This window comes from Catharus ustulatus, chromosome 25 (assembly GCF_009819885.2).
Source record: "Catharus ustulatus isolate bCatUst1 chromosome 25, bCatUst1.pri.v2, whole genome shotgun sequence".
In the NCBI taxonomy this organism is placed as follows: Eukaryota; Metazoa; Chordata; class Aves; order Passeriformes; family Turdidae; genus Catharus; species Catharus ustulatus.
In genome coordinates this window covers 856,294-884,113 of record NC_046245.1, presented here as the reverse complement: position 1 = coordinate 884,113, position 27,820 = coordinate 856,294, and the positions used below count along the sequence as shown (strand labels likewise).

Here is a 27,820-nt window from a genome sequence, read left to right as displayed (position 1 = left end):
GCCACAGCATGTTTGAAGAATTAACTGCAGCACAGATAAAAAGCTTGAGAAGACCCCACAGGAGGGCTTTAATTTGAACAGTGAAATTCAGCTTAAAGAGCTTGAATTGGCTAAAAGAAGAAAAAAAAATAATGTCCTGGTTTATAGAGCCCTCTGGAAATAACCTGTGGATGTGTTTATTTGCCATGGGAGCCTGATTCTCTCCCCCTTTTTCCTCCAACCACTGGGCAGCTTTGGCCAGTCCAACTCCACGGGGCTGCTCCTGTGGGTCAGTGCAGCTCTTTTCCAGAGGTATGGAAAATTAGCTTGCTGAAAATCAGGATATTGGTCACAGGAGAGCTGCAGTGGGCAGTGGGGGGGCCTGCAGCAGTCAGGGCGTGCAGAGGGGCAGGGCTGCTCAGGAGCAGCTCTCGTAGTAGGCGACTTTGCTCTTGATGCTGTCGCGGATCCTCCCCACCTGCTCCTCCAGCCCCGACAGCCGCGACATCCTGGACACCAGAGCCTCGTTGCCCTCCTGAATTTCCGACTCTAAAGCTGAGGAGAGAGGGCAGGGCAGGGTTAAGTGGTGGGGTTGGGCTGAGCCCCCACCTCACTCCTGCAAGAAAACCAACATCCTGCACTCCCCCCTCTAAACACCCCTAAAACACCACTCCCATTAGGTTTGAGTGCCAAAAATGTAAGGGAGTGTGTGGAGGAAAACAGGAGCACAGTGGCACTGCAGGCAGGGCTGCCCTTCATGGTGGAAGAGTTTCCCCCTTGAAAATTCTCCATTTCCTGGCCCAGCACCACCAGCTAGAGCCCAGAGCCCACCCTCACTGCCCCAAGTGCATTGTCTCCCTCCTCACCCCTTTCCCTCACAAGCTCTGCCCCAGGGTGTGAGTGAGTTTGTGAGAGCCTTACTTTGCATCCTGAGCATGATGCCCATGGTGTCCTGCAGCAGAGCCTGCGCCTCCTGGCTGATGTTCTGCACCCTCCTGCCCTGCTCGCCCAGCGCAGGGCCCTGCCCCATCCTGCTCTGCAGCTCCGAGTACAGCTCCTTCACCCGGCCAAAAGCCTGGCCAAAAGCAAACAAACACTGCAGGTGAGATCCAGCCCGTGGGCAAGGGGCATTTCCAGTGCTGAGTCCTGTTGAGATATTAAATGGAACTGCACCAGTCTCTGTTAGCAATGTGATGCACTCAAGGACTGACAGACAGCTCCACGAGCTGGCACAGCCCAGAGATGAGTTCCCAGCAGAGGCCAGTAGGGCTGAGAACGACTCTGGAGGAAATCCAGCAGTGGGATGATGCTGTGATGTGCCAGGACCTGCACAGGGAGGTCTGGCCTGGCTCAGAGCAGGGCACAGCTGGCAGTGCCACACCCTGGGCTGGTACCTGCTGGGCAGTGCTGACCCTGCTGTGTCCGAATGGGTAGTGCTGACCCTGCCATGTCCCAATGGGCACACCCCAGCTGTACCTGCTGGGCAGTGCTGTCCCTGCCCTGTCCCATTGGGCACACCCCAGCTGTACCTGCTGGGCAGTGCTGTCCCTGCCCTGTCCCATTGGGCACACCCCAGCTGTACCTGCTGGGCAGTGCTGTCCCCGTGTGTCCCAGTGGGCAGTGCTGTCCCTGCCCTGTCCCATTGGCCACACCCCGGGCTGTACCTGCTGGGCAGTGCTGGCCCTGCCATGTCCCATTTGGCACACCCCAGGCTGTACCTCCTGGGCAGTGCTGGCCTTGTCCTGTCCCAATGGGCAGTGCTGTCCCCACCATGTCCCATTGGGCACACCCCAGCTGTACCTCCTGGGCAGTGCTGGCCCGCTGTGCCGCTGTCCCTGCCCTGTCCCAATGGGCAGTGCTGTCCCTGTCCTGTCCCAATGGGCACACCCCAGCTGTACCTCCTGGGCAGCGCTGGCCCGCTGTGCCGCTGTCCCTGCCATGTCCCAATGGACACACCCCAGGCTGTACCTCCTGGGCAGTGCTGTCCCTGCCCTGTCCCATTGGGCAGTGCTGGCCTTGCCCTGTCCCATTGGGCACACCCCAGCTGTACCTGCTGGGCAGCACTGGCCCGCTGTGCCACTGTCCCTGCCCTGTCCCAATGGGCAGACCCCAGCTGTACCTCCTGGCCAGCACTGGCCCGTTGTGCCGCTGTCCCTGCCATGTCCCAATGGGCAGTGCTGTCCCCACCATGTCCCATTGGGCACACCCCAGCTGTACCTGCTGGGCAGTGCTGTCCCCGCCATGTCCCATTGGGCACACCCCAGCTGTACCTCCTGGGCAGTGCTGTCCCTGTCCTGTCCCAGTGGGCACACCCCAGCTGTACCTGCTGGGCAGTGCTGTCCCTGTCCTGTCCCAGTGGGCACACCCCAGGTTGTACCTGCTGGGCAGCACTGGCCTTGCCCTGTACCATTGGGCACACCCCAGCTGTACCTCCTGGGCAGTGCTGTCCCCACCATGTCCCATTGGGCACACCCCAGCTGTACCTGCTGGGCAGTGCTGGCCTTGCCCTGTCCCATTTGGCACACCCCAGCTGTACCTCCTGGGCAGCACTGGCCCGTTGTTCTGCTGTCCCTGTCCTGTCCCAATGGGCAGTGCTGACCCTGCTGTGTCCCATTGGGCAGTGCTGTCCCTGCCCTGTCCCATTGGGCACACCCCAGCTGTACCTCCTGGGCAGCACTAGCCCGCTGTGCCGCTGTCCCCGCCGTGTCCCGCGTGTCCCCAGCCCGCAGGCGGTTCTGCTCCGTGCGCTGCTGCAGCTGCGAGAGCTGCTCGGCCAGCCCGGCCAGCCCGGCCCCCATGGCCACCACGTTCTGCTCAGCTGGCCCCAGGACAGCCTCGATCTGCGGGCACAGAGGTCCCTGTGATGTTTGGTCACATCCAGACCCTCCCTGTGCAGGGACAGCCCTGCTGGCTGCAGCACAGGACGGGGCCAGGAGCTCGGGATGGTTTTTGGGAGCTGCCGGGCATCCCTGACCTCCTCCAGGCGCTCCTGGATGAAGCGCAGCGAGGAGCCCGAGCCCCTGAGAGCCCCCCGGGCCTCCAGCAGCACGCTGTTGGCTCTCTGCAGGGTCCCCAGCACCTCCTCCACGCTGCCCTCCACGGCGTTCGCACGGTTCCTGCAGAAAGGTGGGGAGCACCGGGAGTGAGCGTGGAAAAGGGCACAGAGTGGAAATGGAGTCACAGAGGTAAAATCAGGGAGCTTGGGAAGCAGGAGAGGATTGCTACAGGGGAGGTTGCAATGTCCTACACCCAAATCCCACACAGCTGCAGTCCAGCAGCTTTCCTTGTGAGAGGAACATCAGCTCCAGCTCACAGCCTCAGGCAGAGGAGACCAACTGAGAAGGGGAGAGAAACACCCTCCTTCAAACTAGTCAGAAAGATTTACTTCATGGTGCATGACAAGGTATCAGAGGGAAAGCACAGGAGCAATTCCAGTGAACAGTGGGACTGCCCAGCTGGGGGGCAGAGCTCTGGAGAACGCCAGGCTCCCCTGTCTCATCCCTTCCAGCAGGATAAGCAGGTGTCAGACACTGCCAAGGAGTTTACAGATTTATCCTGCTGGCCTTCTCGCTGGGGTATTGCTGCAAGTCAACTTGTGACAAAGCAGATGCTCCAAATTGGCAAGGACACCCTGTAATTACTTTTTAAGGGACCGTGGAATAATTCTCCCAACTTTCACCCAGAAAACAAATAGCCCATTGACTGTCCCCGTGCTCTCTTGTGCAATTAGGATGTAGGTCACCCCTACCAACTAATACCAGGGCAACGCTGCCACCTCCCAGCACTCGAGATAAGAGAAAAGCCTCCACTGCTTTTGATAAAGCCCTTCTTGTCCTGGTATCTATATTGGGATCTATTCTTGGGAGATTTATTCACCCTGCAGCCCCAGGGAGGTGTCTGGAGATTGCAGACTCATTCTTTTAGGCGCTGGATGGACACAGAAGAGCCTGGCCCAAAACTCCAGATTGTGCAAGTCAGGACAGCTCGGGCAGAGTGAGGTTTGAACCCAGCTGAGAACCACCAGTTCCAGCCCAGCCGAGGGACCCTCAGCTGGCAAAGGCCTTGAACCCCCACCGACCTGGCCTGCTCTGCCTCCTGCTGCAGCCTCTTGGCCCTGGCCGTGTCCTCGGCCGTCTGGGCAAGGATGTCCTCGGGGCACTGCAGCGCCGCCGCCAGCCTCTGGATCTCGGTCATTCTCCTCCGGACCGCAGCAGCGTCCGTGGGGAGGCGCAGGGACAGAACTGACTCGCTGATTTCCTGGACAGAGGCAGGGTCCGTGTCCTTGTCTGCAGAGCCAGCACACACACGCATCAGGAAGGTGCAAACTCCGGGGAGGAGGAGGCAGCCAGCCGTGCACATCTCACACACATCTCCTCATTCCAGCTGCCAGCATCCCTTCTGAATTAACCTCCTTGAATTCCATCCACTTCTCATTCACACCAGCAGAACTTTCAGGGAGCAGCTGAAGTGATAGCTTGGATTTGGCAGCACCATGGCTGAGCCCAGAGCAGCCAGCAGCCCTCACTGAGCAGATGAGGGCGTGTTTCAAGTCAAGCCTTTTTTCATTTCACAAATACAAGTTAATAAATCAGAGGCAGGCAGAGCCCAAGGGACATTAGCCCAGCGATTAGCTCAGAAATATCTTCACTCATCATTAACACCAGGCAGCACCAAATGACCTGATTTTCGTATTCAGCTAATGCTCAGGAGGCTCATTATGTTATTACAATCTGGCTGTGAACAATAAGTCAGCGCATCAGTTTGTAGGACAACAAGGAATTCTCATCTGATTTACAGCCTGCTCCACAGAAGGGTCATCTGTCTGTCTGTCTGCATCAGTGGCCAGAAAACCTCTCTGCATCAGGTCCCTGCTGGCTGCCAACCCCATCCCTGCCGTGCCCAGGGAACACCTGGACGTGGCACTCAGTGCTGGTGACAGGGCAGGGGTCGGGCACCTTGGAGGTGTTTGCCAGGCTCAGTGACTCCCTGTCAGTGCTCACACCACGCCCAGAGCTGCCCCAGCCCTGCAGAGCCACAGGTACCTGCCAGGAAGGCTCGCAGGCGCTGCAGGAGCTGCCGCAGGCGCCGCACGTCCCCCTGGATCTGCGTCCTGGTCACCGCCAGCTGCTCCGCCAGCCGCCGCGTGCTGCTCTGGATCTGGCTCGCCGACAGCTCCGTGCTCCTGATCTGCACACAGCAATGGCCTGGTGGTGCCTCTGCTTCATCCAGAGCCCCCAGCTCTGCCTCTGCTCCATCAGAGCCCCCAGCCCTGCCCCAGCTCCATCCAGAGCCCCCTGCCCTGCCCCAGCTCCATCCAGAGCCCCCAGCCCTGCCTCTGCTCCATCAGAGCCCCCAGCCCTGCCCCAGCTCTGCCCCAGCTCCATCCAGAGCCCCCAGCCCTGCCTCAGCTCCATCCAGAGCCCCCAGCCCTGCCTCTGCTCCATCCAGAACCCCCAGCCCTGCCTCAGTTCCATCAGAGCCCCCAGCCCTGCCCCAGCTCCATCAGAGCCCCCAGCCCTGCCCCAGCTCTGCCCCAGCTCCATCCAGAGCCCCCAGCTCTGTCCCAGCTCCATCCAGAGCCCCCAGCCCTGCCTCAGCTCCATCCAGAGCCCCCAGCCCTGCCTCAGCTCCATCCAGAGCCCCCAGCTCTGTCCCAGATCCATCCAGAGCCCCCAGCCCTGCCCCAGCTCCATCCAGAGCCCCCAGCCCTGCCTCTGCTGCATCCAGAGCCCCCAGCCCTGCCCCAGCTCTGCCCCTGCTCCATCAGAGCCCCCAGCCCTGCCTCTGCTCCATCCAGAGCCCCCAGCCCTGCCCCAGCTCCATCCAGAGCCCCCAGCCCTGTCCCAGCTCCATCCAGAGCCCCCAGCCCTGCCCCAGCCCTGCCCCAGCTCCATCAGAGCCCCCAGCCCTGCCCCAGCTCCATCCAGAGCCCCCAGCTCTGCCCCAGCTCCATCCAGAGCCCCCAGCTCTGCCTCAGCTCCATCAGAGCCCCCAGCCCTGCCCCAGCTCCATCCAGAGCCCCCAGCCCTGCCTCAGCTCCATCAGAGCCCCCAGCTCTGCCTCAGCTCCATCAGAGCCCCCAGCCCTGCCCCAGCTCCATCCAGAGCCCCCAGCCCTGCCCCAGCTCCATCCAGAGCCCCCAGCCCTGCCCCAGCTCCATCCAGAGCCCCCAGCCCTGCCCCAGCTCCATCCAGAGCCCCCAGCCCTGCCCCAGCTTGGGCCAGGCACGGTGCTGCTCCCTGCTCTCACCGTGCCAGAGCTTTAGAGGAATGTGAATGTTAAAGGCTTGGGGGTTGGATCGGCAAAGGAAGCTCTCAAAGAGGGACAGCACCATTTATCTTTTAAAAACGCCTTTGAAATGGATTTTGAATCACTTTGAAAGCTCACTTTCTCTTTGCAAGGCACAGAAAGAAGCTGCAAGAGCTTCTTGAACTCTCTGATTGTATCAAACGCTCTGAACCTGCAGAGTCTGAGAGTTTTCCACATTCCCAGCCCTTCTGCCATACTGATCCCACCCCAGCAGGGAGAGAGGTTTCCCTGTGGTGTGTCCAGTGCCCCTCAGGTGCCTTCAGCTGGGGAGGCAGGATCAACACCCAGCAGGGAGCCTCCCTCTCCCAAATCCCCATTCCTGAATCTGCCCGAGGGATGGAGCCTCACACAGAGCGTGGGGGGATGTCCCCAGGTGTGTGCTGCGTGGGCAGGGCCGGGCAGTGCCCACACTCACTAGCTGTGCCCACACTCACCAGCTGTGCCGTGTCCTGGAGCCGGGCGCTCAGGCTGCTGAACTCCTTGGCCGCTTGTCCGGCCGCAGCCAGGGCGCCGCTGGCCAGCGGGAAGAGGCCGTGGCAGGGCTGGCCAGCCCCACAGGCAGAGCTGTTGTCCTGAGGGCACAGCAGCCCCTGGCAGCGGGCAGGGGTGCACGGCTCCGCCCGGGCCCCTCCGCACACCTGGGCAGGGAGAGAACAGCTGGAATTGCACTGGGCACACCTCGGTGCCAGCAGGGAGGGAAACACGGCCCTGAGGGGTGGCAGAGCCTGCCCTGGGAGCTGGGAACTGTTGGGATCACACTGCAGGGGCTGTGTGGGCACGGGAGGGAGCCCAGCACGCTGGCAGTGACACAGGTGGCACAGCCACGCTGCAGATGTGCCACCGTCAGAGGAGGGCAGCCAGAGCTGGATGCCCTCACCTGAGCCAGTGACACCGGGTCAGCACAGCCTCACCAGCCCAGAATGGAGCAGAAGCAGTAGCAAAGCAGGAGGAAAGCAGGAGCAAAGCAGGAGGAAAGCAGGAGGAAAGCAGGAGCAAAGCAGGAGCAAAGCAGGAGCAGAAGCAGGAGCAAAGCAGGAGCAAAGCAGGAGGCAAGCCCCAGTGGCTCACGATGAGTAACAGCAATTGTGCAGCAAACATCTGTGCAGAACAACCCATCTGCCCTGCTTGCTTTGGGGGAGAACTGCACCAGCAGCCCCTGGAGAGCAGCAGCAGCAGCTCTGACCCTGGCTGCTGGCAGAGCTGCCCCCAAAGCCACAGGACAGCAGGACGTGGGCATGGCCAGCCCAGGACAGCAGGGCACGGGCACAGCCAGCCCAGGGCAGCAGGACACGGGCACGGCCAGCCCAGGGCAGCAGGACACGGGCATGGCCAGCCCAGGGCAGCAGGACATGGACACAGCCAGCCCAGGACAGCAGGACACGGGCACAGCCAGCCCAGGGCAGCAGGACACGGGCACGGCCAGCCCAGGGCAGCAGAACACGGGCACGGCCAGCCCAGGGCAGCAGGACATGGACAGCCCAGGGCAGCAGGACACGGGCATGGCCAGCCCAGGACAGCAGGACACGGGCACAGCCAGCCCAGGGCAGCAGGACACGGGCACAGCCAGCCCAGGGCAGCAGAACACGGGCACAGCCAGCCCAGGGCAGCAGGACACGGGCACAGGCAGCCCAGGGCAGCAGGACATGGACATGGCCAGCCCAGGGCAGCAGGACACGGGCACAGCCAGCCCAGGACACGGGCATGGCCAGCCCAGGGCAGCAGGACACGGGCACGGCCAGCCCAGGGCAGGCTGCTGGCTCAGAGCAGGCTGGTGCCCCCAGCAGCAGAGGGGAGCCTGGTGGTCTCCACAGCAACAGGCAGAGGATGGATCTCCATGGCAATAAAGCAGTGACGGAGAAATAAGAGAAACCTCATCCAGAAATAAAGTGGGGCTTGGAGATGCAACAAGTGACACGGGTGAGTCCCCAGAGCGCGGTAGGGAGGGGTGGGGGACAGCGATTTGGGATCCCCGGGCAGGGCAGGCTCGGCCAGTTCCCACAGAGATCTGTCTGGACAGAGATCTGTCCTGCCCTGCCCCAGGGGAGCTGCTGCAGGATGGGACTGCAGCCTGCTGAGCTCTGCACAACACACCCTGTGGGGCAGTGAAAAACCCCTCCTGCATCTTCACCTGGTTGATGACAGGGGTGAGGTCGGGGGCTGAGGCCAGCTGGCCCTGCAGGGCCACCAGCTTGGCCGTGTCCCCAGCCAGGTCCCGCTGCAGCCCCGCGGCGCTCCGGCGGCTCTCCCCGGCCTGGGCCAGCAGCCCCGGGGCAGCCTGGGCACGGCTGCTGGCACTGCTGGAGCTCTGGTAGGCAGAGCGGATGGTCTGGAAGGCTCCTGTGGGAATAGCGGGATAAATGGCACAAATGACTCAGAAATGCAGGGCAGACCCTGGGGCTCTGCCCTGCCCTGCACAGCAGAGGGTGCAGACAGGGATTAGTCACCAAAACTCCTGATTCCAAACACCTTCCAGCCATTCCCTCAGCGAGCTCAGGTCTCCTGAAGGACTGAACTCAGGGGGTAAAAGTCCCTTTCCCTGTGCACAACCTCCATGCTCTTGGTGCCCCATGGATGCAGTGACTCTCCCAGCAGAGCTCACCCCTTCCCACCCCCCGGCAGCAGAGACTGGGCTGGTGGGGAGCAGGAACACAAAATGAGCTGCCAGCCCCAAAACACCAGAGCAAACACCCCAGGGCGTGGAGCAGGGAGCATCCCCCTCCCTGGGACAGGAGATGTGTTTGCTGCTCTGAGGTGCTCAGGGTAAAAAGCCCTCCTCATCCAGCAGGGGGAAGCCCCAGGCAGCCAGGCTGAGATAAATTAATGACTGCAAATCGAGAGATGTCGCAGCTGCAGAGCTGTACCTGCCAGGTCCGTGCTGCGGCTGCTTTCAAACTGGGTCTTCTTGCTCTGGTACTGGGAGTTGGTGACAATCAAGCTGCTGTTGAGGGCTTTGAGCTCCCTGGATAACGAGGCGGTGTCATCCAGGAAATGAAGGTCGGGGTTTATGCCTCGGACCTGCTCCCTGGGAGAGAGAAAGAACAAAATGTGAATTAGATAGAGAGCAGAGTACCTGCAGACAGAGCAGGGCTGAGAGGGCCACCTGTGCTGGGGCACTGCCAGCACCTGGCAAAGGACACTTCTGAGCCCAGGGACACCCAGGACACGCCAGGGCCTCGTGGGTTTGCAGAGGGAGGAGCTGGGCTGCAGCCCCTCTGTGCCCACACAGGGACCAGGAATGCTGGATGTGCCCTGAGAGAGCAAACACACAGCCTTGAGTGTCACCACACTGCCCTGAGTGCCACCACACATCCCTGAGTGCCACCACACAGCCCTGAGTGCCACCACGCAGCCCTGAGTGTCACCACGCAGCCCTGAGAGCCACCACACATCCCTGAGTGTCACCACGCAGCCCTGAGTGTCACCACACAGCCCTGAGTGTCACCACCCAGCTCTGAGTGCCACCACACTGCCCTGAGTGTCACCACACAGCCCTGAGTGTCACCACACAGCCCTGAGAGTGTCACCACACAGCCCTGAGTGCCACCACACAGCCCCGAGTGCCACCACACAGCCCTGAGTGTCACCACGCAGCCCTGAGTGTCACCACGCAGCCCTGAGAGCCACCACACAGCCCTGAGAGTGTCACCACACAGCCCTGAGTGCCACCACACATCACTGAGTGCCACCACGCTCCCCCTGCCTCGGGGACATTGCGCACAGGACAGGCACACGGGGAATCGCTGCTCTGCTGCTCCCTGCTGCCCTGGTGAGCAGAGCCAGGCTTGGCAGGGGCAGAACCAAAGCAGAACCGAAACAGAACTGAAGCAGAACCAAAGCAGAACCGAAGCAGAACCGAAGCAGAACTGAAACAGAACCAAAGAGAACCAAAACAGAACCGAAGCAGAACTAAAGCAGAACCAAAGCAGAACCGAAGCAGAACTAAAGCAGAACCAAAGCAGAACCGAAGCAGAACCAAAGCAGAACCGAAGCAGAACCAAAGCAGAACCGAAGGAGAAACAAAACAGAACCGAAGTAGAACCAAAGCAGAACCAAAGCAGAACTGAAGCAGAACCAAAGCAGAACCGAAGCAGAACCAAAACAGAACCGAAGCAGAACCAAAGCAGAACCAAAGTAGAACCAAAGCAGAACCAAAGCAGAACTGAAGCAGAACCGAAGCAGAACCGAAGCAGAACCAAGGGGCTGACAGACAAAGCCCCACAGCTCCTGCAGCAGCAGGGACACCCAGGGCAGCAGCCATCCCTCACCTGATGGCAGCGAGCGCGCTGCCCGCCTGGGCCAGGCCCTGCTGGGTGCCAGGGGGGTGCCCGAGGATGCCCTGCGCCTGCTGCAGGTTCTGCAGCGCCTGCGAGAGCCGGGCCCCGAGCTGGGAGCCGCCGGTGCCCGGGGGCAGCAGTGCTGTGGCGTTGGCCAGCCCGGCCTGGCGCTGGCGCAGGCGCTCCGTGTCCCCGTGGTAGGTGTGGAAGCAGGGGTGGCACAGCTGGCAGCCGGGGTAGGAGCCGCAGTGGCCCTGCTGGCACTGGTCACAGCGGGGCCCACCGACCCCGGCCCGGCACAGACACCGGCCCGTGGCCCGGTCACAGCCCGGCTCCTCCGTGCCCTGGAAGTCGCAGTCGCACTCTGGGGCAGGAGAGGGGCAGGGAGAGAGGAGGTGGCAGTGATTAACTGTGGATCTGTATAAAACCAGCCCTTTAATTAGCGTTAATGAGGCCCAACCCAGGCTGACATCCCTTCCCTCCTGGCAGCTCCTGCAGGAGCTGGGACAGAGGTGGCACAGGTGGAGGGACGGGAAGAGCCCCCAGCCCCAGGAGCTGGGACAGAGGTGGCACAGGCAGAGGGATGGGAAGAGCCCCCAGCCCCAGGAGCTGGCACAGCCCCTGACCCTACAGGGGGCCAGGACTTGCCCAGGGTTGCTGGGAGGGCACTGATGGATACTGGAGATGAACTGGGAGGCTGTTCCACAGAGGAAACTCTTGCCAAGCAGCACGGGGACAGGGATGTCAGGACATGGGCCAGCTGCTCCTGTTCCCAGGTGATGCACAGTCCCCAGCAGACACCAAAGCCGTACCTGTGCACCCTTCCCGTGCATCCCAGTAGTGCCTGGCTGGGCACTGCTGCTGCCCCATGGCCGAGCACGTCTGTCCTGTGAAGCCATCCCTGCAGGGGCACTGGCCTGTGAACTGAGAGGGGACACGTCAGGGACATCCCTGCAGGACACTGCCCTGGCAGAGCTGCCCCCAGCTGCTCGTGACCACCACAGCCAGCCCACGGACGTTTCCTCCTCTCAGTCTGTGCCCAAGGCGTGCCCGAGGTGCCCGTGCCAGGCTGAGCTCAGCACAGGATGCAGACAGGCTCCAAAGAGCCCCAGCAGCCCCAGGAGCGTGTTCAGCCTTGTTTCAAAAACAAAGCCATCGCCCACGAGCAGCTGCTTTGCCATCTCAGGTCTCCTCCCCACGCTGAGCTTGTTTGGAACCTATCTTAGGCTCTCAGAATTTGTCATGTTTGGAGGTTTTTTGCATTTAACTTTAATTTTCCCAGTTGGCTCTTAAGCCTGAAGTGGCACACACGCTTTTCATTGACAAATGAGCATAATTAACTTCCCTCGCCTCTATGAAGATGTCTTATTAGGATTTCCTTGATAAATATCAAGCTTGTTAAAGTGCCTTAATCTTGCCTCAATAATTACCACCTTCTTTCATTTTCCTGAATAATCTGTCGTGCTGTTTTCTATGTATTAGGAGAAGGAAAATAGCAGTGGGATGTGCTGGGGAGCACACGGCTGGTTTTGTGAAGGTTCCCAAGGATGGGACGGGACAAAGCCACCACCCAGCAGGTGGGATGGGGGCTCTGACAGGTCCCCAGTGAGGGCACACGGAGCCATGACTGTGACACCCTGGCACAACCCCTGAGAGCCACTTACAGCAGCAATGTGGAGTTGGGAGGGGAGAGAACAGAGCAAGGGAAAGGGGAAAGGGAAGGGGAAGGAGAAGGAGGAGGAGGAGGAGGAGGAGAAGGAGAAGGAGAAGGAGAAGGAGAAGAGAAGAGAAGAGAAGAGAAGAGAAGAGAAGAGAAGAGAAGAGAAGAGAAGAGAAGAGAAGAGAAGAGAAGAGAAGAGAAGAGAAGAGAAGAGAAGAGAAGAGAAGAGAAGAGAAGAGAAGAGAAGAGAAGAGAAGGAGAAGGAGAAGGAGAAGGAGAAAAGGAGAAAGAGAAGGAGAAAAGGAGAAAGAGAAGGAGAAGGAGAAGGAGAAGGAGAAGGAGAAGGAGAAGGAGAAGGAGAAGGAGAAGGAGGAGAAGGAGAAGGAGAAGGAGAAGGAGAAGGAGAAGGAGGAGGAGAAGAGAAGGAGAAGGAGAAGGAGAAGGAGAAGGAGAAGGAGAAGGAGAAGGAGAAGGAGAAGGAGAAGGAGAAGGAGAAGGAGAAGGAGAAGGAGAAGGAGAAGGAGAAGAGAAGGAGAAGGAGAAGGAGAAGGAGAAGGAGCAGGGGGTGGTACCTGGTTGCAGTGGGGGCTGTGGGAGCCCCGGGGGTGGCAGGCACAGGGCTGGCAGCCCTGCCCGCTGGCCAGCCCCCAGTGCCCGGCCGCGCACTGCCCGCAGTCGCTGCCCACCACGTTGGGCAGGCAGAAGCAGCTCCCGGTGTCACCGTCACAGGGCACCGCGTCCCGCCGCGTCCCCAGGGCATTGCAGGTGCATCCTGCAACAGGGAGGGGTGAGTGTGGCAGGAGCAGCCTCTGGAGGAGCCACAGCCCCCCAAAGAGGGGCTCTGCCCCTGTCCCCTCCCAGCCGAGCTCAGGAGAGCTGCACCTCACTCTGACAGCCCCCCAAGTGCTACAGCAGGAATTGGTGCTGGAGGGGCCTCAGCATCCCCAGCTCTGGGGTCACAGCAGTGCCCCAACCCATCCTCTGCATGGCATCACCTCCTGAGCCCTGGGGGCACCCCCAAACCCACCTGCCCTGTGCTTTTTGCTGAGCTTACACCTGAAACCACCCCCAGACTGAACCTTTACAAACCAGGCCCTTGGCTTGAAAACCCCAGAGCAAAGCTGGGCAGGACCCGGGTCCCTTTTGGAGGGGGTGTCCCGGGGGTACTCACTGCGGCACCCAGCGGGGTTGGCAGCGGCCAGCTGGGCAAAGCCCGGCTTGCAGAGGTGGCAGCGGTCCCCCTGCACGTTGTCCTTGCACACACAGCGCCCTGTCCCCGGGTCACAGGCAGAGCCGGGCACGGTGCCATCCGGGTCACACTCACAGGCTGCAAACGGGCAGGAATTGTCCCAGCTGAGGGGGCAGGTCCTGAGGAAGGGGATGGGGGTTTGGGGTGCCACTCACGCAGGCAGGCCTCGGGGTGGCTCAGCTCCCTCCGTGGGTTACGGAAATAGCTGGCTCTGCAGCGCTCGCAGTTGTTGCCCTCGGTGTTGTGCTGGCAGTGGTCACACACCCCCCCGCTGGCCCCGCCGCTGGCCCGGTACAGCTCGGGGTCAAAGTGGCACGAGGACGAGTGGCCATTGCAGTCACATCCTAAAAAATGCCAGAAAAGGGCTCAGTGGGAGCTGGCACCGTGCACACCCCTCCAGCAGCAGCAGAGGGTGCCCCAGGCTCCTGTGTGACACAGTGACATGGCACAGCCCCACAGTGCCACCACTGCTGCAGCCCAGGAGAGGCAAAGGTGCTGAGCCAGCCCCGCAGAGTGCCAGGGAAGGGGCTGGAGCCGCGGGCTGGCAGGGCTGGGGCGGGGGCAGCGCTGGCCGTACGCTGGCACTCGTGGGGGTCGCTGTCCTCGGCGGGCGCCCAGGGCCGGGCGTTGAACAGGGCAGCGCAGCGCTCGCAGTGCGGCCCGGCCGTGTTGTGCTGGCACACGCAGTGCCCAGGGACCTGCTGTGTGACACAGACACCGTGTCACCCTCCCTGGGGACAGTGAGCAGGGCAGAGCCTCACCCTCACGCTGCCTGTCCAGCTCGTGCCCATCAAAGAGCTTCCCACAGCCCCTTCCTGGTCACTGTGGCCAAGGTGTCCCCAGGAGCACCCCAGGCAGGCAGTGGAGTCATCCCAGTGGTACCCAGACCCCTGACAGCCCATGGCAGAGCCATCCCCGTGGTGCCCAGACCCCTGGCAGGCAGTGGAGCCATCCCAGCTTTGTCCAGACCCTTGGCAGCCCATGGCAGAGCCATCTCCGTGGTGCCCAGAGCTCTGGCAGGCAATGGAACCATCCCAGCAGTGCCCAGACCCTTGGCAGCCCATGGCAGAGCCATCCCCATGGTGCCCAGACCCCTGGCAGCCCATGGCACAGCCATCCCAGTGGTGCCCAGACCCCTGGCAGACAATGGAACCATCCCAGCAGTGCCCAGACCCTTGGCAGCCCATGGCACAGCCATCCCAGTGGTGCCCAGACCCCTGGCAGGCAATGGAACCATCCCAGCAGTGCCCAGACCCCCGGAGCCCCAGCTCACCGTGCTGTGCTGGTTCCCTGCAGGGCTGCAGCGCTCGGCGTGGCCGTGGCAGAAGCAGCTCCCCAGCACCTGCATCTCCGTCACGGCGTAGAAGGTGCTGGGCGAGTGGTAGCCCTGGCGTGGGATGTGGGGCAGCTCCGTGAAGTTGATGCGCAGGTTGGTGAAGGGCCCCAGCTCTGTTGGGGACAGGGACGGGGGTGAGGGGCAGCAGGGGACAGCAGGAGCTCTTGCAGTTGGTGGGGAGGGCTTGGAGCAAGGGAAGGAGGAATTGGCACAAAGACAAAATGCTGCTCCTTGACAGCCCAGAGGTGCAGCTGAGGGTGCCCCAGGGGTTACCCCAGCTCAGCATTTCCCATCCCTGCAGGGAGAACCACCAGGAGCCTCATTCCCCTCTCAGCTCTGACAAGGCCCATTGCTTACTCTCCACGGCTTGGCTGTAAGAGGAGCTGATTGTAGACCCCAGGTCTTGGACACTGAATTTCACCTTAGAGGGGAAAACACAGAGGTTACAAAGCAGGAAACTCGAGCTGCTCTCTGCTCTGGGCACTGTGTGCTCTGGACTTGTCTCTGTCACTGAACACAGGGACAGCCTTTAGAGCTGCAGAGGATTTTACAGGACAGCACAACAGCTCAGCCATCACAGAGAAGTAAATACTTTCCTGCTAGAGGAGCAGGAATTTTCTCAAGGAACCTTCCCAAGGACTGCCCTCAGTAGTGCTGGGTGCCACGGGCCACATCCCACACCAGGTATACGAGGCTTCCATCCCCCCATCCCTCACCAGGTGTTCAAGGCTTCCATCCCCACATCCCTCACCAGGTGTACAAGGCTTCCATCCCCCCACCCCATGTTCCTGCAGCAGCACCCAGCCCAACCCCAGGGCCATAACGGGGGTCCCCCACGCCCAGTCCGTACCGTGCCCCCGTGCACGGGGTGTCCCCGCAGCTCCTGGCACCGGGGGTCCTGCCAGCCCTCGGGGGGCCCGCGGGGCACGCGGGGGAAGGCGGTGGCACAGTCAGAGGCCAGGTACTGCAGCACCTGCCACGTCCTGCCGGCGTCCACGGAGCGCTCGATCAGCATCGCTGCGGGCGGAGACTGCGGCACGGACAGACACACGGACAGACAGACACACAGACAGACACACGGGCTGGCACCGCGGGCTGGCACCACGGGGTGACCCCTCAGGGCCACAGGAGCTGCCCACAGACACCAACCCTGAAGTGCAGCACGACGCTGTCCAGCTGGAACAGCTGCTCCAGGTCCAGCTGCAGGGACACACGCTCCACACCTGCGGGCACAGACGGGCACGGTCACAGGGACACTCTGGGGACGTGGGGACAATAATAACCAGCCAGACCAGCCATTTCCTCTTTCCTCCCCATCCACAGAACTCAACACCATTCCCTCTTCCCCTTGGGAACATTACTGGCTGCGGTTTGTGTCCCTCACCGTTCTGGGACTGCCACCAGCGCGCGCGGCCGGCCGAGGACAGCACGTTCTCCACGCGGTGCCCGTTGTAGCTGTGGGGCAGCCTCGAGTCACACCTGCAGCATTTCATGCTCCACTGCAAAAGAAAGGATGGCAGGAGTGGCCATGCCAGCATCCCAGAGAGAAGGGGCTCAGGGATGAGCGGGAAGGGGCTCAGGGATGAGCAGGAAGGGGAGGGTGGATGCAGTAAGGACGAGGAGCATCAGCACAGCTCATTTAGGGATGAAGGACCACGATCATGAGACTGCCAACACAGCCCTCAAGTGCTCCCCTCCACACCTTGGTAAAAACCACAACTCAAAGTTTTATGGACTGAAAACTAAACCCAAAATGCTTTTGACTAACACAGATTTTTGGCGAACCACCAAAATTGCGGTTTTTTAAGCAAGCCCCCTGGTTTCCACAACGCCAACACTCCATACAAAGCCCTTTGCAGCTTTTCAGGACTGGTTTGCCCTTTCCACCCAGCCGAGGCTGTCTGGGGGACAGAAGCTCCTTTCTCTCCTCTCCAGGGCTGCGGGCGATGCTCGGCCCCCAGGGCTCTCCCTGCAGAGCGAGCAGTGGGTGAGAAGCCAGGGGGTGGAAGTCGAGTGGCTCAAAGTTCAGCCCTTCCCTTGTGCAAGTAATCCAAGGAGTAAACAGAGAGTTAGCACGGGGAGTGTGGGGACGGGAGAAAACGGTCCCCAGGGAGCAAACAAATGCCCAAAACGTCCCTACCAGGCAACGCTCCCTGCAGGCAGCAGCAGCCACGGCCGGGGCTCCTGAGCTGGGGCAGGACGGGCAGGGACAGGGAAGGGATTGAGCAAGAGTGGCAGGGCAGGAGGGCTGGGCAGCAGCCAAGGGGACGGGCACGGGGGGCCAGCAGGCTGGGGGATCCCAACCCCAAATCCTGACCCCGACCCCAATCCTGACCCCAATCTCAACCCCAACCCCAATCCCAACCCAAATCCTGACCCCAATCCCGACCCCAACCCCAATCCCAACCCCAATCCTGACCCAAATCCTGACCCCAACTCCAATCCTGACCCCAATCTCAACCCCAACCCCAATCCTGACCCCAACCCCAATCCTGACCCCAATCTCAACCCCAACCCCAGTCCCGACCACAAGCCTGACTCAAATCCCAGCCCCAGTCTCCCATTCCCCTCCCCACCATTCCCATCCTGACCCCAAATGCCAACCCCAATCCTAACCCCAATCCCAATCTCAACCACAAGCCTGACCCCAACCCCAATCGCAACCCAAATCCCGACCCCAACCCCAATCTTGACCCCAATTCTGACCCCAATCCCAACCCCAATCTCCCCATTCCCCTCCCCACCATTCCCATCCTGACCCCAAATGCCAACCCCAATCCCGACCTACATCCTGACCCAAGTCCCAGCCCCAACCCTGTGGGGTCAGGGGAGGTTTTGGGAAGGACCACCAGGAAACCGGGATGGAGAGACCCAGGTGAGGCCAAGGTGGGGAAGGGCAGGGCTGGGGGTGAGGATGGGGAACTAGGAGAAGGGGAATTGGGAGATGATGGGGAATTTAGAGATGGGGAATTGGGAGATGATGAATTAAGAGATGGGGAATTAGGAGAAGGGGAATTAGGACATGGTGGGGAATTAGGAGATGATGGGGAATTAGGAAATGATGAATTAGGAGATGGGGAATTAGGAGATGGGGAATTAGGAGATGATGGGGAATGGGAGACGGTGCCAGAGCCCACAGCAGCATCCCAGGGGACACAGGGAGGCCCTGAGTAGAGCACTTGGAGTGGAGCAAACACCAGGGACTGCAGAGGTCCCTGGGAGGGGAAAGATTCTGCTCAGGGTGTGAAATGAAGGGCTCAGCACCTCCAGCCTGCTGGGAAACAGCATCCTGAGAAAATGTGTCTGCCCCATCCCTGGAAGTGTCCAAGGCCAGGCTGGATGGGGCTTGGAGCACCCTGGGGTGCTGAAGGGTGTCCCATGACAGGGCACTGGAACTGCACCCTGTCCTCCAGCCCAAACCTTCGGGATCCTGAGCTGTCAGTGGCCTGAGCAGCAGATGGAGCAGTGGGACATGTCTGTCACACACTGACACATCCCAGAGCCTGGGGGATTAGGGAGGATCCAGCAGAGTTTGCAGAGGTGCCAGGAGGCTCAGAAAGGTCACCCTGGGTGCAGAACAGGTCTGGGGGACAGGAGGGGACAGGAGGGGACAGGGCCTGGCAGGGGCACAGCTGGCACAGGGAGGGCAATGAGATCCCCTGGCAGGGCTGGCAGGGCTGCAGTGACACCCGTGGGGCATCAGCTTTCAGTGACAGAGGGACATGGGGGTGACAAGTGACAAGCAGCACTTCACAGACACCAAATCCAGCCAAATCCAGCCCTGAGCAGGGAAGGGACAGGTCTGTGCCCAGGGGGACAGCAGGAGGTGGCAGCCACTGCACTACGGTGACACCACCATTTCTGGTTTCCCCTTTAAAAATTAATTTGTGGTTTACAAAAATTAGTCTGTGCTTTGATTCCTAACACAGCCCAGACTGGGTCTGCTCTGTCCCAGGCCTGGGAACCTTCCCCAGCTGGGTGCACAGCGAGATCCTCCCTTGGAACCCATCTGTTCCCATATTTTCCACAATCTTTATGTTCTCTGTCTATAAATACCCCAGCACAGGAGTTGGCAAACTGCAATATTTATAACAATATCACAAAGTAAGCAAACATAGCACTGAAAATATATAATCATGCAATTTCCCTGGCTCTACCAGTGAGAATCACAAATAATTTAATCAGGTCTAGGCAGAACTCATTTCAGATAATGGCCACGAGCAGCAAATTGTCAGGGAGCTGCAGGAATTATCCACAGAAATAATCTACTGAACAATTGCCAGCGGTGATTAAACTTCCCACCAGTCTGACTGTGCTTAGCAAAGGAGAAAGGAAGGTTCTCTGCGAGGGGAAAGGTTAATCTCGGCTAAATTATTCATTAGCAGTGACTCGTGGATGCTTATGAGATCATTCACAAGCCAGGAGAGCAGCGCTCAGCACCACGGTGCAGCTGCAGCCCCTCTTCCAATGTGGATTAAACCAAGATGTGGCTTCAACTGTGTGAGACAAACCCTGCCCAGGCAGCCCAGGGCTGGCTGGGTGCAAAAATCGCCTTTTTTTCCTCCCCTTTTTCTCAGTTCTTAAATTAAGGCTAAAATTAACACTGGAAGCCAAATTCATTTCACGTCCTCGGAGTAAATTGTGAAACCCCTGCATTGCACAAGAGCAGGATTTGCTCTTACCAGCTGTGACTATGTGTCTCAAAGTTCCTTGGGACAGAGGGAATTACCAAAAATGACAGCCCAAAGTGAGGAGAGATTTACCAGCACGTACCTTTGTCCAGCTCTTTCCCATTTATTTTTTTTTTTAATTTTTAAGCAGGCTCAGTGGATCCCTGGGAGCTGGGCCAGGAACACAGAGGGCTGCAGAACTATGTGATAAATGACAATTATGTGATAAATGACAATTATGTGATGAATGGCAGTGACGTGATAGATTTGGGGTCCACTCTGGGTCAGCCACCCCGGGGTCAGCGCTGACTCCCTGCACGTCCTCCCCTCCTGCCAGCACAGAACTGGGCTGGGGAAATGCTGAGGGCTCCCAGGGCCTTTTTAGGAAGGTAAAAGAGCTTGTGGGTCTGCCAGGAAATCACTTCTCACCCTCTGTGCCTCCAAGCTACTCCAGTCACCCAAAATATGGAATTTGGAGCTTCTGGGATTAAAGAAAATTCACTCCAGGCTTTTGAAAGATAATTCACAACACAGTTGTGTGAGAGGGAAAATTACTGTGCTGAGAATAAATAGAGCCATGTCTCAGAAATAAATGGAAGGAGGAAAAGTCAACAAAGAACAGCTTGGAAATGTCCCAGAGTGACAGTTCTGTCCTCCCCCCTCCCTGGCCTTGTGACCCAGCTCCTGAGCAGCCTCCCTGCTCGTGCAGGGCAGCACATCCCAGCGATTTTAACCTGATGGCCCTGACCAAAGCTATTTCAGGAGCTCCTGCTGCCATTTTAACAGGAGCACAGAGCCCTTGAAATAAAAACCTCCTGGCACAGGAGCCAGGCCCAAAATAAACTGCACTAATTCATCAGCAGGGAGGGAGGCTGAGCCATGGAGCAGAGAGCTCGGGGGTCCAGCCTGGCCCAGCTGGTGGCAGGGACACAGCTCTCCTGGCACTCAGCCTGCCCCAGGCAGCTCTTGCACAACCAATATTCCATAGGGACAGCCCTGCAATTCCAATTTTATCTGGGATTTATACACCCACTGAGATTCTGGGTTATTGGACAAGGGGGTGAGCAGCAGCTCTGAGTTAGCTGGGGGACAAAGGCAAAGCCAAGTTATGTAATTCCCAATTCCAACCCATTTTCTGCAGGACAGTCTCTGTTCCTGCACTGATTTCTGGCTGTGCCAGGCTCGGGGAGCAGGGATTGTCATGCCTGGGAAGAAATCCATACATTTGTCATGGTTAAACTGCCCAGTGAGCAGCTGGTATTCACTAAGCTGGACTGGGATTCAGTTTTGGGTCTGTCACAGAATCGTGGGGCTGAAAGGGAGCCATGGGATCACTGAGTCCAGCTCCCACAAGGACACCCCAAAATCCCAGCCTGGCCTGAGGTTCTCTTTGCCATGGCACCAATGTCACCTCCTTGCCTGGCTGCTTGGAAATGACACTGAAAATGATGCTCAAAACGATGCTCAAAACACACTGAGAGGGCTCTGCCCCTCGGCTTTACCCAAATTCAGAGGGGAGCAGAGATGGGGTAAAGACACGAGTTGGGCAAACATCCCAGGGATGAGGCTCAAGGAAATGAAGTTCCTTTCCCTTGATTAAAAGCAGGCACGTGGGTGCTGCTTTCCTCACCCCATCTGTTCTCACATCAGCAGAACTCCATCTCAAATGTGCCAGGATGATCTGACAGGCTGCAAACCCCAAACTGCACCAGCCTGTCCCACACCCCACACGGGTCCTGCTGCCTCTGCAGCTCGGCTGTGAGGAGAAGCCTCCAGCCTGCAGCCGTGGGGCCAGAAAAATGAGATACAGGGAGGGGAGGAGGGAAAAAATAATGGGAAAAAGTAATGGGAGAAAATAATGGGAGAAAATAATGGGGAAAAATAGTGGGAAAAAATAATGGGAAAAAATAATGGGAAAAAAGTAATGGGAGGAAATAATGGGAAAAAATAGTGGGAAAAAATAATGGGAAAAAATAATGGGAAATAATAATGGGAATAGGTTTTTTCTTTGGCAGGTAGGGGCACATCCGTGCAGCAAAGAGCAGGGCGTGCCTGATGAGATAAGCACTGAGCAGCAGCCTGTGCTGGCTGCTTTACCTTCAGCAGGAACATAAATTATTCAGTGCAAACCCCTGACTTGAGGAAGAAAACCCCAAACTAGAAGCCATGCTTTGGTCCCATGCAACCGCAGCTGTTCCATGTTCTGTGGCTGCTCTGTCCCTGTAAATCTGGGGTGTGGAACGAGGGCAGCACAGCCTGAGGGGTGGGCTCTGACTCCCTGAGTGACTCAGCCAGGTGGCCCCGCAGATGTAAGCACTAGCCAGGCTCCGGAGCTGTCTGGCACGTCCCTGCTGGCAGACACTGGCCGGTATTTTCGGAAGCAGCCAAGGAGGAGCTGAGGCTCCAGAGATGCTGCAGAGCTGCCCTGCCAGGCAGCTGCCACCATCCATCAGCAGCAGGGACCCTGCGCTGTGCCAGCAGCTCCAGCGGGATCACATCTCCCTCCCCAGCTCCCACAGGGACCCTGGAAATCTCCTCTCAGTCCCCTGTGGATCTCCTGTCACCCTGACCCCAGAGCTGATGAAGCGACCGCCCGCCCTCCACATCCACCCACAAAGACAGAAAATCCTCTGCAAACAACATCTGAAATACCCAAAGTGTCCCAGTGACACCCCCAGCTCAGGGACACAGCCCTGCTGCTGCCCTGCCTCCTCTGCTGCTCTCACAGGGATGCTCTGGGTGGCTGTGAGAGCCTCTGGTACCTCCCCTTGGCTGGGGGTACCAGTGGGAGCTGGTCCTGGTCCTCAGTGTGTGCACACATTTACATTTACATGTGTAACGTGCATGTTTACATGTGTAACATGCATATTTATATATGTAACATGCATATTTTATATGTAACATACATATTTATATATGTAACATGCATATTTACATATGTAACATGCATATTTATATATGTAATATAGATTTTTATATGTAACACATATTTATATATGTAACGTGCATATTTGCATATGTAACATGCATATTTATATATGTAGCATATATATTTATATATGTAATATGCATATTTATCTGTAACGTATTTATATATGTAATATATATAGTTATATATCTAATATGCATATTTATACATGTAACATGCATATCTACATATGTAACATGAATATTTATATAGGTAGCATATATATTTATATATGTAATATGCATATTTATCTGTAACATGCATATTTATATATGTAATATATAGTTATATATTTAATATGCATATTTATACATGTAACATGCATATCTACATATGTAACGTGCATATTTAGACATATAACATACATGTTTATAAATGTAACATACCTATTTATATGTAGCATGCATATTTATCCATGTAACATGCATGCTTATACATGTAACATGCACATTTACACATGCAATATCCATATTTACATGTGTAACACATATTTCCATGTTTTATGTTCTGTAGTTAAAGAGAGAAGTGTTGACTGGCTCGAATCACACCTCAGCCCATCCCAGCCTTTCACACCAAGCCTTCCCCAGCACCTCCCAGGCTCCAAACCCAGCCTGGCTTATTTTCCTGGCTTATTTTCCTGGTTTATTTTCCTGGTTTATTTTCCCAGATTATTTTCCCAGATTATTTTCCTGGTTTATTCTCCTGGTTTATTTTCCTGGTTTATTTTCCTGGTTTATTCTCCTGACTTATTTTCCTGGCTTATTTTCCTGGTTTATTTTCCTGGTTTATTTTCCCAGATTATTTTCCTGGTTTATTCTCCTGGTTTATTTTCCTGGCTTATTTTCCTGGTTTATTTTCCTGGCTTATTTTCCTGGTTTATTTTCCTGGCTTATTTTACCAGATTATTTTCCTGGTTTATTCTCCTGGTTTATTTTCCTGGCTTATTTTCCTGGTTTATTTTCCTGGTTTATTTTCCTGGCTTATTTTCCTGGTTTATTTTCCTGGATTATTTTCCTGGTTTATTCTCCTGACTTATTTTCCTGGATTATTTTCCTGGTTTATTTTCCCGGTTTATTTTCAGTTTCCTGCCGGCTCCAGCAGCACCTCCCGAGCCCTGAGTGGTTTCCAGTCCGGACCATTGGCTGCCTGGTCCCACTCCCACCCTGCCCTCACCCCCAGCTCACTGTGCTATAAATGGCATTGTCCTTTCTGCATTTCACCGGGCTGAGCCCCCGGGCAGGGATGGAGCAATCAGGAGAGCAAAGTATAAAGGTTAGAGGGATCTGCAGCTGGGCCAGACAATGGAGCAGAGGCTGAAGTTGATGAGTGACCACCAGAGTTGCAAAAGAGGGCCCTGGGGCCAGCAGGGCACTGCAGCAGTGACAGCAACCCCTCATCTCGTGCCCTCTGCTGAGGTTGCAAAACCACCTCCAGATCTGTACCTATTTGGCAAATGAACAAGAGCAAGGCTTGAGACCAAAAAAGAGCCCTAGGAGTCTATAAATTAAACGTGCTTGCTTTTTATAGGATGGGGATAGGGAAATCGAGTTCAGTTCTGCTGAAATTGGGGAAGTAGGGAAAGGGAGGGAAAAATTAGGAAATGCTGAAGCCGTGGGGATTTCTCCCAAGCTGAGAGTTGCTATAATCAAACCTCCATCAGCAATTACAGCTGCAGAACAGAAATCGGGGGATTTGCTATCAGCAGCTCTGAATCTCTCATTTCAATAAAGAAAAGGAACAAAATGTAAGGGAGCAAAGAGCCCATTCCCAGAGCTAGAACTGGAGAATCCAACTCAGTGCAATGTTAATTTTGTTAATGATCTATTCCCCTTTAACCCTGGTGCTTGTAAGGGATGAGGGACATGAAAACCGAGCAGTTTGGGGATTTGCAGCCTGGAAGGGAGCCCTGCAGCCCTGCTCCCTGCCCTCCTCCTCCTCCTCCTCCTCACTCCCTAACCCTGCACCCAGGGTCACTCCTGCTGCAGGGGCAGCACAGCACAGACATGGCCAGGCCCCACTTCAAAGATTCCAAATGCTGCAGAGGATCAGAGATCCCTCTGAGAGAGCTCCCAGGGTCAGCAAAGGGGTCACAGCCCTTTCCAGCTGCTGCTGGGGTGAGCAGCTTGAGCAGGGTTTTGTCCACACTCACTTCCCAAGCACGAGGCCCCCATGCCCCCTTTTCAAATAAAAGCCACTGCCAAAAGCCATTGTTAAATGAAGATTTCAGAGGCACGTTTATGAGCTTCCCTCATCTATAAGCAGAAATTTGGAAAGAAAAACCAATTAAGCCACAGGAAACAGTTCATCTGTGTGGTGAGCACAAATCCTGATCCCTGAGATCAGCAGAGGAGCTCCAGAAAAAGGGAGTGGAGGAAATGCCTGGCTGTGAGTGTCAGCCTAGAAAAGGAGCTGAGGGAGGAGAGCTGCAGCCAGCCCAGCATCCAGGAGGATTCTGTGCTCACACCCCTCTGGGCCAGGAGGATTCTGTGCTCACACCCCTCTGGGCCAGGAGCTGCCCCCTCCCTGAGCTCAGTGGAAATCTCTCCAGCCCAGCCACAACACCGCTGGCTCCACAACAAATCCACTCACAGCCACAGCTTGGCCTTCAGCTTGCAGGGCAATTAAAAGCAGGAGGAGGCTGAGTCACAGCCTCAGAAAACGCTGCCCCACTGGAGAGCTGCCAGCTCCTTTCCTCTGGAGCATCCCTGCCAGGACCCTTCCTGCCTGTCCTGCACTGAACCCTGGGGCTCATCCTGGGCACTTTGGGTTAACAGCAGCCCCAGAAAGGCTGTGGGGATGTTCCCACCATCACCCCTGCAGCTCTGAGCTCTGTGCCCAGGCAGATTCACCCTCCAGCTGTGGCTCTGCCTCGCTGGCAGCTCTGGCCATCTGCAGCACTGTCCCCCAGCAGGATCTGCTGCCCCCACACAGCAGTGATTGCAAACAGTTCCTCACTCCAGCAGCTTTTCCAAGCCTTTGTGAAAGGCCTGAGGTGTTCCCATTTATGACAAATAAAATACGAGTTTAGTTTATAATTAAAGCGTCCAGGATGTTTCAGCCCCAGATCTCATTCCAGAGCTTTGCTGCCCATCCTGTCCCTGCCTTCAGCCTCAGCTCCTCTCCCTCCAGGACACAGAAATGTCCAGGGGACACTGCAGGCTGCGAGGGGGACACATCCCAGCACCACAGGATGATTTGGGGTGGAAATCCCCTTAAAGCTCATCCCAGAACAGCCCCCACAGGCAGCTCAGAGCCCCCATCCCAGCACCACAGAATGATTTGGGGTGGAAATGCCCTTAAAGCTCATCCCAGAACAGCCCCCACAGGCAGCTCAGAGCCCCCATCCCAGCACCACAGGATGATTTGGGGTGGAAATCCCCTTAAAGCTCATCCCAGAACAGCCCCCACAGGCTGAGCTCAGAGCCCCCCCAGCCTGGGCACATCCCTGGAGAGGGGCAGGACGGGGTGGATGAAGGGACTCCCGTCCCTGGGGAGGTTTGAAGTGTTCCCATTTGTGACAAGTAAAGTACGAGTTTAGTTTATAATTAAAGTGTCCAGGATGTTTTACCCCCAGATCTCATTCCAGAGCTTTACTGCCCGTCCTGTCCCTGCTCAGCTCCTCTCCCTCCAGGACACAGAAATGTCCAGGGGACACTGCAGGCTGCGAGGGGGACACATCCCAGCACCACAGAATGATTTGGGTTGGAAATTCCCTTAAAACTCATCCCAGAACAGCCCCCACAGGCAGCTCAGAGCCCCCCAGCCTGGGCACATCCCTGGAGAGGGGCAGGACGGGGTGGATGAAGGGACTCCCGTCCCTGGGGAGGTTTGGGGTGCAGGTGCAGGGCTGTACCTCTCCATGGGGTGTGCAGTACGTCTCAGGCCGGCTGAGGCCGCAGGTGGACGAGGCTGTCAGGCCAGGGGCTCGTCCCAGCAGCAGGTCCCCGGGGGCAGGGTAGCAGGCGCCCTGGGAGCAGGTTCTCTGTGCTCCCAGCACCTGTGGGGCAGCTGCAACAGCAGGAAAAGGGATCAGGGCTGGTGCCAGGCAGGCACAGACACCAACCAGCCCCAGAACAGGGGTGTGCTGCACCACACCAGCCACGAGGCCACGCTTGGGGCAACCTCCCCAAGGCCTGTGCCAGCAAGGAGAGGGGTGTTTCACCCCTGAGGTACCTTGGTTTTAATAATACTGCTTTGTACTAATTATTTCCAAAGCACTTCCTTGCCCTGGCCCAGGTTTTGGGCTGCAAGGATGCTCTGTGCCTTGCCCATCAAACTGACCAGCCCTGGTGTGTCCCCTGTCCCCAAATCCAGCCCTGGTTGGTGTCCCCTGTCCCCAGAGCCAGCCCTGGTGGTGATCCCTGTCCCCAAATCTAGTCCAGGTTGGTTTGGTGTCCCCTGTTCCCAAATCCAGCCCAGGTTGGTGTCCCCTGATCCCAAATCCACTCCAGGTTGGTGTGGTGTCCCCTGTCCCCAGATCCAGCCCTGGAGGTGTCCCCTGTCCCCAAATCCAGCCCTGGAGGTGTCCCCTGTCCCCAAATCCAGCCCTGGTGGTGTCCTTGTTCCCAAATCCAGGCCAGGTTGGTTTGGTGTCCCCTGTCCCCAAATCCAGCCCTGGAGGTGTCCCCTGTCCCCAGATCCAGCCCTGGAGGTGTCCCCTGACCCCAAATCCAGCCCTGGTTGGTTTGGTGTCCCCTGTCCCCAAATCCAGCCCTGGTGTGTCCCCTGTTCCCAAATCCAGCCCAGGTTGGTGTCCCCTGTCCCCAAATCCAGCCCAGGTTTGTGTCCCCTGTCCCCAAATCCAGCCCTGGAGGTGCCCCCTGTCCCCAAATCCAGCCCAGGTTTGTGCCCCCTGTCCTCAAATCCAGCCCTGGTGTGTCCCCTGTCCCCAAATCCAGCCCACGTTGGTGTCCCCTGTCCCCAAATCCAGCTCTGGAGGTGTCCCCTGTCCCCAGATCCAGCCCAGGTTTGTGTCCCCTGTCCCCAAATCCAGCCCAGGTTTGTATCCCCTGTTCCCAAACCCAGCCCTGGAGGTGTCCCCTGTCCCCAAATCCAGCTCAGGTTTGTGTCCCTGTCCCCAAATCCAGCCCTGGTGTGTCCCCTGTCCCCAAATCCAGCCCAGGTTTGTGCCCCCTGTCCCCAAACCCAGCCCTGGAGGTGTCCCCTGTCCCCAGACCCAGCCCTGCTGCCCAGGACACAGCAGCAGCCTCCTGGCAGCCCCAGCCCCAGCCCCAGCCCCAGGATCAGCTCTGCCAGCAGCAGTGCTGCTGTTTGCCCAGCTGTGCCCCGAGTTTCTGTGTGATCCTTACCCAGCAGGGCCAGCACTGCCCACGGCCACAGAGGCTCCATTCGGACACTCCCGGGGAACTTTGCAG

At 57.8% G+C, this 27,820-nt stretch overlaps 1 protein-coding gene across 1 annotated transcript; it reads right to left on the bottom strand.

Moving 5' to 3' along the window:
* Window positions 1-40: 40 nt before the first annotated feature.
* On the bottom strand, window positions 41-27,820 carry LAMB3 (laminin subunit beta 3). Its single transcript, XM_033080126.1, has 22 exons — window positions 27,755-27,820; window positions 26,299-26,453; window positions 16,192-16,306; window positions 15,957-16,030; window positions 15,658-15,837; window positions 15,165-15,228; window positions 14,745-14,920; window positions 14,049-14,169; window positions 13,627-13,815; window positions 13,394-13,549; window positions 12,795-12,994; window positions 11,375-11,486; window positions 10,554-10,926; window positions 9,150-9,310; window positions 8,417-8,625; window positions 6,723-6,926; window positions 5,022-5,166; window positions 4,058-4,265; window positions 2,954-3,095; window positions 2,643-2,819; window positions 901-1,054; window positions 41-534 (listed from the first exon to the last, which is right to left on the bottom strand). Exons 1-22 carry the CDS (start codon window positions 27,792-27,794, stop codon window positions 398-400), a joined length of 3,492 nt encoding a protein of 1,163 aa, XP_032936017.1. The 5' UTR covers window positions 27,795-27,820; the 3' UTR covers window positions 41-397.